Source organism: Zootoca vivipara, chromosome 2, assembly GCF_963506605.1.
Source record: "Zootoca vivipara chromosome 2, rZooViv1.1, whole genome shotgun sequence".
NCBI classification, from domain to species: Eukaryota; Metazoa; Chordata; class Lepidosauria; order Squamata; family Lacertidae; genus Zootoca; species Zootoca vivipara.
In genome coordinates, this window is record NC_083277.1 from 16,797,635 (window position 1) to 16,809,423 (window position 11,789).

General features: G+C 45.4%; 1 protein-coding gene across 1 annotated transcript; it reads left to right on the forward strand.

The window, feature by feature from the left end:
* The first annotated feature begins 212 nt into the window (after positions 1–212).
* On the forward strand, positions 213–6,307 carry LOC118081098 (acetylcholinesterase-like). The gene is made up of 4 exons (XM_060271009.1): positions 213–414; positions 2,644–4,111; positions 5,157–5,320; positions 6,204–6,307. The coding sequence occupies exons 2-4, from the start codon at positions 2,655–2,657 to the stop codon at positions 6,305–6,307; spliced, it is 1,725 nt and encodes a 574-aa protein (XP_060126992.1). The 5' UTR covers positions 213–414; positions 2,644–2,654.
* The last annotated feature ends 5,482 nt before the right edge of the window (positions 6,308–11,789 follow it).

Sequence of the window (11,789 nt, forward strand, 5' to 3'; positions counted from 1 at the left end):
CTCCCACCCCCATGCAATTCTGATGCTTGCTCTGATTCAAGACCCAATTGAATGACCAGTAGTTAAAACATTACGTAATTCTTGGTGACTTAAGATGTCGGCGGATGTGATGGTGAAACAACAATTATTCGAAGAAAGAATGTTACATTTCAGGACAGTTGTACCTGGTTGCTTAAGGGCACCCGGATGTGGGCATGAAACATAACACAGGAGCCTTGCAATTCCTGGAAGATGCTGTTGCCACACGGGCCTTACAATACTAAAGGAGCACCAGCAATCAACACATCAGTCTCAAAGAGGGGGAAGAGAGTGTAAGAACTGCAGAGGTGAAACTGCTTTTCTTGTAGCACCCCCAAGGAGCAGTCTGAAGCCTCCATAAGTGCCCCCTTCCTGCATCTAGAGCAACGGCATTTGGTAAGTATACCACTGCAGAGAATGTGCGGTTGTGTTGTAGATGGGAATATCTTTTATAATTGAGGTTTTGTTAAAAGTTTTAATAATGTTGTTGTTGTTGTTTAGTCGTTTAGTCGTGTCCGACTCTTCGTGACCCCATGGACCATAGCATGCCAGGCACTCCTGTCTTGCACTGCCTCCCGCAGTTTGGTCAAACTCATGTTCGTAGCTTCGAGAACACTGTCCAACCATCTTGTCCTCTGTCGTCCCCTTCTCCTTGTGCCCTCAATCTTTCCCAACACCAGGGTCTTTCCCAAGGATTCTTCTCTTCTCATGAGGTGGCCAAAGTATTGGAGCCTCAGCTTCACGATCTGTCCTTCCAGTGAGCATTTTAATAATAGATTACATTAAAAAGCAAACTGATCTAAACAAAAAGAAAAAAGAAAAAAAGAAAAGAAAAAGGAAAGAAATGGCTTGTTGATTTCATCTTCTCAAAAATTCTCAATATACTGGTTGGTGAAGAATACTGTGTGAGAGAGACAAGGAAGTGAGGATCTCCCAAGCTGGGAGAAGAATGGGAAACTCCCAGGTGAAATTTGGGAGTCTTCACTTCCTTCTGTTTGGGATAAGGGCTAATACATACCTGTGAGAGAGGACCTTCTTCCTTACTCCTTTTCTCTTTCTTTTTATTTTTGTTTAGATCAGTTTGCTTTTTAATGTAATCTATTATTAAAACATTAAAAAGCAAACTGATCTAAACAAAAATAAAAAGAAAGAGAAAAGGAGTAAGGAAGAAGGTCCTCTCTCACAGGTATGTATTAGCCCTTATCCCAAACAGAAGGAAGTGAAGACTCCCAAATTTCACCTGGGAGTTTCCCATTCTTCTCCCAGCTTGGGAGATCCTCACTTCCTTGTCTCTCTCACACAGTATTCTTCACCAACCAGTATATTGAGAATTTTTGAGAAGATGAAATCAACAAGCCATTTCTTTCCTTTTTCTTTTCTTTTAAAAACTGGTATCGATTCCTTGGTCTCCCCCTCTCTCCAATCCTGGGTTGCATTAACAACCTGACTATTGGCCATGTTAGGACATGGGTTGCACTGTGGGTTAAACCACAGAGCCTAGGGCTTGCCGATCAGAAGGTCGGTGGTTCGAATCGCTGTGACGGGGTAAGCTCCCGTTGCTCGGTCCCTGCTCCTGCCAACCTAGCAGTTCGAAAGCACGTCAAAGTGCAAGTAGATGGGTGGGAAGGTAAATGGCGTTTCCGTGCACTGCTCTGGTTCACCAGAAGCGGCTTAGTCATGCTGGCCACATGACCTGGAAGCTGTACGCCATCTCCCTCAGCCAATAACGCGAGATGAGAGCCACAACCCCAGAGTCGATCACGACTGGACCTAATGGTCAGGGGTCCCTTTACCTTTATTGGCCCCGTTGGCTGAAGCTGATGGGATCTGATATCCCATAACAGCTGGGATGTCACAGATTCCCCATCTTGTTTATATGGTTAACTTGGTTTGCATTCACATTGCAGTTCTTTCTTTCATGCTGTTTCCCTGTTAATTTCTGCACCTTACTTGAGATTTCACTAGAAGGGCACTTCTGGTTAAAAAAGGATAAAGGTAAAAGAACCCCGGGATGGTTAAGTCCAGTCAAAGGAACTATGGGCTTGCTTTCTGGGTCATGCGGTCAGCAAGACTAAACCGCTTCTGGCACAACAGAACACCGTGACGTGCGCCGGAGTGCAAGGAAATGCAGTATACCTTCCTGCCACAGTGGTACTTCTTTATCTACTTCAACTGGTGTGCTTTTGAACTGCTAGGTTGACAGAAGCTGGGACAGAGCAACAGGAGCTTACCCCGTCATGGGGATTCAAACCCCGCCGCCCTTCTGATCGACCAGCCCAGGAGGCTCAGTGGTTTAGATCACAGTGCCACCCACATCCCTGGCACTTCTGGAAATGTAGAGAATATGGTGCAAGGTTAGCACCACTTTCATGCTATTTGCTTCTGGGTGGGGAAAAAATCAGTTAGCAAATAAAGTAGAAATGAACTAAACATGCACCGTACCCCACTAGATTTTCAGAAATGGTTGTATGTCACATGAAAGCTCAAATACAATGTGGAAAACAGGAGTCTGGAAAACATCTGGAGAACAGAATAGACTGCCATGTGGCTGCGGTGTTTCTAAAAGAAATATATAATGATATATTGTTGTGTTTCCCACCCTAACCCTATTTCTGATTCTTTCAGCTGCAGCCACTATGCCTCGTTTCTGGACTTCACCCTCCTCCTTCTGCCTCCTCTTCCTTCTGGCTTCCAGCTTTGCCTTGGAAAATGATACTGTGGTGGTCACCAGCAGCGGTCCCATTAAAGGCAAAATACTCCCAGCTGGCACTGGCTCTGTGACCGCCTACCTCGGCATCCCCTATGCTGAGCCCCCCATGGGAAAACTGCGCTTCCAGAAGCCCCTTCCTCATCAGCCATGGAGACATGTCTTAGAGGCCACCACCTTTGGTAACTCTTGCCACCAGGTGGTTATTGATTTCCTACCTAATTCAACCATATTGCTTCCCAACACACCACTTTCAGAGGACTGCCTCTTCCTCAACATCTGGGTGCCCCACCCACGGCCAGTCACACCAGTGCCCATCCTTCTATGGATCTACGGTGGGGGATTTATCAGTGGCACAGCCTCGCTAGACCTCTACAACGGGGCATTCCTAGCTGCTACAGAGAATGTCATTGTGGCCTCCATGAATTACCGCATGGGGAGTCTGGGTTTCTTGTACCTGCCGCCAGAAGTCCCAGGAAACGCTGGCTTGTGGGACCAAAATCTGGCTCTGAAGTGGGTGAGTGAGAACGCAGCTGTGTTTGGTGGTGATGCAGCCCGGATAACTCTCTTTGGTGAAAGTGCTGGGGGAGCCTCAGTTGGTTTCCACCTGTTTTCACCGGCTAGCCAATCCCTTTTTGCCCGTGCTGTGCTTCAGAGTGGTGTTCCCAATGCCCCCTGGGGTTGGAGAAATCCTGATGATGCCTTAAGAGTTTCGGTAAATGTGAGTCATCTCATGGGCTGTCCTGAAGCTAACCACAGTGCTATGGTAAACTGTCTACAGGGGAAGGATGGCAAGGCATTTTCTGACCTGGGGCCTCTGTTTTCTTTGACAACCGATGGGGAGTTCATCCCAGATGATCCCCAAAAGCTCCTGGAGACTGGTGGTGTTCAGGGCAAACCCGTTCTCGCTGGTGTCGTTGCCGATGAAGGGTCATATATGTTATTAATGCTATTTCCTAGCATCATAGGAAACGATTCAGTACTCACCAGGGAACAGCTCTATGAAGGGGTAAAGCAAACGGTAAAAAATGGAACTGAACAAAAGATCGTCAATGCTGCAATACTGAAGTACCTCCAAGAGAGCCATGGGCCAGAAAAGTACCAAATGGCCTTGACTCAGCTTTTAGGAGATTGCTTCTTTGTGTGCCCACTGGTTGAGTTTGCTGCAAAGGTTGGAGGAGCCGAGAGCCCACTTTATGTTTACTCCTTCGACCACCGTTCTCCCATTTGGCCTAAGTGGGCAGGAGTACCCCATGGAGCTGAGTTGCCTTACTTGTTTGGAATCATGGCATCCGAGTCGCAAACAAACCAATCGGAAGCTGCGGCTGAGGATGCTGAATTGAGCCGCCGAGTGATGCGATACTGGGCAGAGTTTGCCAGAAGCGGGTAAGGCATTAATCCTTCTGCGTCGTAAAACAAACACTTCCTGCTTATCTGTGTCCTAGAGGCCACCTTTGATCTCTGTGCAAGTTGTGAATGTGGTTCAGCTTGAAAAGTGTGGGTAGACCACTTCCCAGCATGTTATTGTTGCAAAAGGGTTCAGTTTTGTAGAGGCAGAGTAGGAAACGTCAGTCGAGGAGGGGCAGAAAGGTGATTCTCCAGGCCTCTCTAGCCAACCACCATGAGCCTTCCACCCCAGACCACACTTCTCACTTGTTGGAGCCTGTCTGCCTACCATCCTCCTATTAGGTGCAGGTCAATTCGGTGTTCAGGGCAGCTGTCTACCAGCTCCATCTGGTACACAGGCTGTGACCCTACCTGCCCGCAGACTGTCTCGCCAGAGTGGTGCATGCTCTAGTTATCTCCCGCTTGGACTACTGCAATGCGCTCTACGTGGGGCTACCTTTGAAGGTGACCCAGAAACTGCAACTAATCCAGAATGTGGTAGCTAGACAGGTGACTGGGAGTGGCTGCCGAGACCATATAACACTGGTCCTGAAAGACCTACATTGGCTCCCAGTACATTTCTGAGCACAATTCAAAGTGTTGTTGCTGACCTTTAAAGCATTAAATGGCCTCGGCCCAGTATACCTGAAGGAGCATCTTCACCCCCATTGCTGAGCTCCGAGGGCCTTCTGGCAGTTCCCTCACTGCAAGAAGTGAGGTTACAGGGAACCAGCCAAAGGGCTTTCTCGGTGGTGGCACCAGCCCTGTGGAACATCCTCCCATCAGATGTCAAGGCAATAAACAACTATGACTTTTAGAAGACATCTGAAGGCAGCCCTGTTTAGGGAATTTTTTAATGTTTGATGTTTTAACGTGTTTTTAATATTCTGCTGGGAGCCACCCAGGGTGGCTGGGGAAACCCAGCCAGATGGGTGGGGTATAAATAAAAATATATCATCATCAACATCACCACCACCATCATCAATCTTCTATTATTTATTGATTACCTGCTATTTACTCTCTGGTTTCTTTGTTGCCCCAACAGGAATCCCACTGGGTCAGAGGCAAGTGAAGTGCAGTGGCCTGTCTACAATTCCACAGAGCAGAACTTCTTTCATATTAGCGGAAAGGAAGCTCAGTCCAAACACAGGTCACCTGCCTCACACTGTGGTTTTCTGGCATCTCTTTTTTCAAATGCAACAGAAGCAGGTGAATTTGGGGCTCCTTTGGGAGTGGGAGTATATGTAGTTGCTCAGCTGTGCTCCCGTTGTGACCTCCGAGACAAGGAAATAAGTCACTATACAACCTTTAGAAGATAACTATAGGGAAGTTTTTTTTTTTAAAAAAAAATGTTTAATGTTTTGTTGTGTTTCTATACAGGTGAAACTCGGAAAATTAGAATATCGTTGAAAAGTGCATTTATTTCAGTAATGCAACTTATTATTTTTTCTTTTTCTTTTAATTTTTACAAATGCTTTCTTTTGGAAATTCCTCAGTAATAAAACAAATAGTTACAATAATACAAAAATAAACATCGCTATTACATTTCATTAATTACATTCCAATTATAATTGACCTAATTACAATTACAACAAATAAAGGCTTGACATATCTTGCTTTGCATGTCATGCATCTATCTCATATATTGGTTTCACCTTTTGAGTTGCATTACTGAAATAAATGCACTTTTTGATGATATTCTAATTTTCCGAGTTTCACCTGTATATGATGGAAGGTGTTCAGAATGGCTGGGGCAACCAAGTCAGATGGGCAGGAAATAATAATAATAATAATAATAATAATAATAATAATAATAATAATGGAATAGGCCATCCCTATTTTCATTGGAGAAATGTTGTAGGGTATGCAATTGCTAGCTCAAAATATTGAGGAGTGATATCATTGGAAATGGGCAATATAAAAGTACTCTTCTGAAGCATTACAGAAGAGCTCTTTCAAGAAAGGGAGCATATTTAGTTAACTGGCCAGTTTTAGAGGACTGTGTCAGAGGTTGGCATGTGAAGGACCACTGCTAAATACACTCATGGCCCCAGGCCTGCTCCCCTGATTGTACACCTGCCTCTTACTCTAGCTCAGTCAGTGGTGGTGGTGGGGAAGGAGAAGTTGTGGGCACTTGCTCATTGGTTCTCTGACAAGAAATCAGGTGGTAACCATGATGAGGAAGACGAGGAGTAGCAGCTTGTGATAATGCCACAGAGGAGGTAGGCTCAATAAGGAGGTAGGCTCAATGTTTTGCCCGAGGGCCCTCCAAAACTTGGAGCCAGTACAGTTGTACCTTGGAAGCCGAAAGCCTTGCGAGTCGAACCTTTCGGCTCCCGAACGCCGCGAACCCAGAAGGGAGTGTTCTGGTTTTTTAACGTTCTTTGGAACCCGAATGTCCAACGTGACTTCCGCGGCTTCTGATTGGCTGCAGGAGCTTCCTGCAGCCAATCAGAAGCCGTGCCTTGGTTTCCGAACGTTTTGGAAGTCGAACGGACTTCCGGAATGGATTCCGTTTGACTTCTGAGGTACCACTGTACTGTGAATCCAGAATGCTCTAGAAAAGGGATGGGGGAACCTAAAATATGGGCCCTGCATATATCTCTATCTGGTCCTTGCAGTTCTCTCCAGCCCACACCCACTACCCTTGTTTTTGCCTGGCCTAGAGAGTGTCCTTGATTGCAGATAATGCCTTTTGCTCTCCTGGATAGAGGATAGAGAGGGCAGTGTGAAATTCCCCACAACAGTATGTTTCATTCATTGCTCCAAGGCTCCTCCTTTCTGCCTCCCACACTGGCTTACCTGCCCTCCAATGGTCACTCTCCCAACATCCCAAATCCCTTAGTAACAGTTGCCAAGACTGCCCTGAACCCTCACCTCTCAGTTGCTTGCTTGCAGTTCTTACAGCCAGAGGGGTGGTGTATTAATAATAATAATAATAATAATAATAATAATAATAATAATAATTTGTTGTTGTTGTTGTTGTTTAGTCGTTTAGTCGTGTCCGACTCTTCGTGACCCCATGGACCATAGCACGCCAGGCACTCCTGTCTTGCACTGCCTCCCGCAGTTTGGTCAAACTCATGTTCGTAGCTTCGAGAACACTGTCCAACCATCTTGTCCTCTGTCGTCCCCTTCTCCTAGTGCCCTCAATCTTTCCCAACATCAGGGTCTTTCCCAAGGATTCTTCTCTTCTCATGAGGTGGCCAAAGTATTGGAGCCTTAGCTTCACGATCTGTCCTTCCAGGGAGCACTCAGGGCTGATTTCCTTAAGAATGGATAGGTTTGATCTTCTTGCAGTCCATGGGACTCTCAAGAGTCTCCTCCAGCACCATAATTCAAAAGCATCAATTCTTCGGCGATCAGCCTTCTTTATGGTCCAGCTCTCACTTCCATACATCACTACTGGGAAAACCATAGCTTTAACTATACGGACCTTTGTCGGCAAGGTGATGTCTCTGCTTTTTAAGATGCTGTCTAGGTTTGTCATTGCTTTTCTCCCAAGAAGCAGGCGTCTTTTAATTTTGTGACTGCTGTCACCATCTGCAGTGATCAAGGAGCCCAAGAAAGTAAAATCTCTCACTGCCTCCATTTCTTCCCCTTCTATTTGCCAGGAGGTGATGGGACCAGTGGCCATGATCTTGGTTTTTTTGATGTTGAGCTTCAGACCATATTTTGCGCTCTCCTCTTTCACCCTCATTAAAAGGTTCTTTAATTCCTCCTCGCTTTCTGCCATCAAGGTTGTGTCATCTGCATATCTGAGGTTGTTGATATTTCTTCCAGCAATCTTAATTCCGGCTTGGGATTCATCTAGTCCAGCCTTTCGCATGATGAATTCTGCATATTCATTACTAATTCTGCATATACATTATTATTATTATTATTCTACTTCTTCCCTGACTTTCCCAGACAACTGGCCTTACGAAACATGAAAACAACAGCAAGAACATGAAAGCACCCCGACAAAACCGCACAGATAGTTATGTTATCTGCCACACACATTTTGCAGGGGTTTTTAAGAATGGAGAAATGAAAAACTGGGAGAGGCAAATTGGGACTATCACTCCAGACCAACAACAACTGCAGGATCATAAGTTCCCCATTCATCCCCCCCCCCATTTTTAGAAAGGTTCTCTTAGGTTCCCACAACATTCTGCTACAGGATGCATGGTGGCTGAACGCTGCGAACCAGAAAACCTTGTTATCATCACTGTAGGAGTAATTTTTTAAAAAAATAAAAAAAGTCTGGCTGCAGCATTCTGCCTCAGCTGGAGCTTTTGAACGGGACCCAAGGGCAGCCCCAATTACAGCACATTACAGTAATCCACTCTTGAATCATAGAATCATAGAGTTGGAAGAGACCACAAGGGCCATCCAGTCCAACCCCCTGCCAAGCAGGAAACACCACCAAAGCATTCTTGACATATGCCTGTCAAGCCTCTGCTTAAAGATCTCCAAAGAAGGAGACTCCACCACACTCCTTGGTAGCAAATTCCACTGCCGAACAGCTCTTACTGTCAGGAAGTTGAGGTTACCAATGCATGGACTACAGTAGACCGGCTATCCCTGTCCAGGAATGGCCATAGTTGGCAAATCAGACATAGCTGGTAAAAGGCACTCCTAGCTACAGAGGCATCTAGGAGCACCCCTATACTAAAGGTAAAGGGGCCCCTGACCATTAGGTCCAGTCATGACCGACTCTGGGGTTGCGCGCTCATCTCGCATTATTGGCCGAGGGAGCCGGCGTACAGCTTCCAGGTCATGTGGCCAGCATGACAAAGCCGCTTCTGGCAAACCAGAGCAGCACATGGAAATGCCGTTTACCTTCCTGCTGTAGCGGTTCCTATTTATCTACTTGCATTTTGACGTGCTTTCGAACTGCTAGGTTTTCACCTGCTTTTTAGTGGGAGTGCAATGCCATCCAGAACAGGTAACTTGCCAACTTCTCAAACATGGGAACCACCTACCCACAGAGCCTCCATCTTCCCAGGTTTCAAACAAAGCTTATTGGTTCAAGAGAGTATGCCAATAGATTAATATGTCAAGAGACTAATCAGATCATGGACATGAAGATTTCCTTGACCTTCTATTGATCAGTTCTTTTCTTTCTTTCTTTCTTTTAAAAAAACTTTTCAGAGGTGTCTGAAGAAGGCAGCGCTTCACCCATTTTGGAGAAAGGTCCGAAGAATGTGACCCAAGACAATGGAAACCACACTTTAGGAACAGGTTAGCTAGGCCCACAATCTGTGGGACCTGTAGCCATGTTACGAAACACTACACTACTGTTTGGGATGTAGCTGTTCAAGACAGTTTGGTTCACTGCCACAATATCACAGAATGGTCACTCACTGTATTGTTACTTTTAAATAAATGTTAAAAATAAACGTTAAAAAGAAAATAAAGGATGTAGTAGTTCATGGGGGGCAAAGCTAAGTGAGGAAACAGACAAATTGCTGAGATATGAATTGAATGAAAATATAAACCCTATTCAGGCACTCAGTACCTCTGAGCACCAAATGCATGAATGGGGTCTCTAGAAGACATCTGTTTCCTCCCTGAGAATGGAAATCCTGATTAATCAGGATTCCCATCCCCAGAAAGCTCTATGCATCTCGGGCTCTGGCACATGGATGCCAATTGTGATCTTGAAGAGAGGGGAATGCGCAGCGGGTAGGGATGGAGGAGAAATTCAAGTCAGTTTTCATTTAAAGGCAAACACACCTAATTCACACTTTCTGGAACAGCATGCGAACCAAAACAGATAGCCTTCCAAATCAGCCCTTCTTCGGATTTTGCAATGCCAGTCTCCAACAAAACACACACCCTAGGTTAATGTACTGGAGAAACTGTCAAGGAAAAAAAGTGTGATGTATTAGGGGAAATTGCTGTGCCAAAATAGGAAGATTATTGCATCAAAAAAATTGTATGCATACCTGCATAAAAATGTACATATCAGGAGAATTTTGCACTAAAATGCTGGTGAATTTCCATGTTGTTGTTTAGTCGTTTAGTCGTGTCCGACTCTTCGTGACCCCATGGACCAGAGCACGCCAGGCACTCCTGTCTTGCACTGCCTCCCGCAGTTTGGTCAAACTCATGTTCGTAGCTTCGAGAACACTGTCCAACCACCTCGTCTTCTGTCGTCCCCTTCTCCATGAGGTCATTTTAAAATAAATCACAAACAGATGTGGAAAAGTGAAGACTGGGGGAAAAGATAGAAACAGGGAGAAACTGAAAGTGACAGATGTGCTCATCCCTACCATAGCCCTGCCAACATAGCAGTTCGAAAGCACGGCAAAGTGCAAATAGATAAATAGGTACCGCTACAGCGGGAAGGTAAACGGCGTTTCCATGTGCTGCTCTGGTTCACCAGAAGCGGCTTAGTCATGCTGGCCACATGACCTGGAAGCTGTACGCCGGCTCCCTCGGCCAATAATGTGAGATGAGCGCTGCAACCCCAGAGTCGGTCATGACTGGACCTAATGGTCAGGGGTTACCTTTTTTCATGGCCCTCAGGAGAAATTTGTGTGTGTGTGTGAGAGAGAGAGAGCATGATGGAACTCAATTTCCCCAGCACCTGCCATCTAAGGTGATGGTCTCACTCCACCTAATGGTCCTGGATACATCATCAGCCTTTCTCATTCTACGTAAGGTACTTATTTACAGATTATTTGTCACCTTAAAGAAAGCTGAGGTCATTTCAATCTGTTTGAGTATTACCGGTATACCGCTGTATGTTTTCAAGTAGGGTTGGAAATTTTTCTTGATTTTCTTGTTTTGTCTTTCTATAAATCACTTTGAGGGTTTGTTTGTTTTACAATCAAGCAGTATATATGTTTTCTGAAATAAAAAAAGAAAAAGAAACCAGGGACTTTATCGAACTGGCAGAGAGCAGGAGGAGGGGGTGAGTGCGTGGAGCAAACACAGAACTTTGTCCTTCTCTGAACCTTGGGAATCACAAGTGGGGTGGCTACTATAGTGCTCATGTTCTGCCTGAGAGTTTCTCACAGGCCTCTGGTTCACCACTGTGAGAACAGGGGCAAATCTTTTAAGTTGTCATTTAACAAAATGTAGGCTATATACCGCTTCTTCAGTGGAAAACCTCTAAGCGGTTTGCAAGGGGCAATCTGAAACATTCATTTAAAACCTACCCCGAAAGAGCAAACATTAAAAACAAGCGAACACCATTTTAAAAGAGGCTGATAAAGTCTGCAATCTTTAAAACTTGATACATAAAATAAAACGACCTGTTAGAACTGCGTGTTAAAATGACTCGCCTGTGACAATTACTGGCTGAAACAATGCAGCAACAATGCAGCAAAGTCTCCTGACTAATATCAATGGGCAGGGAGTTCCAAAGTCTGGGTACTGCCACCCTGGAAGACCAACTCTTTCCAACTGCAGAATGAACACCAACTGATAAAAGGTTCTCCAAGCCACTGAGGTAGGGCTGCCGTATTTCAAGAAGTAAAAATACGAACATAAAAAGCGATACTCAGATTCAGACACACATGTGCTGGTTCTATTTGCCAGCCCACCCCCCACCCCCGGCCCGGGAGCCAGCCCTAAATAAGGAAACACGACAACGACGTATGGGATAAAATTAGGCCACAACTATATCGAGTTCAGTTGTAGGAAACCTTGGCTTAGGCACTAGACAGCAACCCCCTCAGCCCCA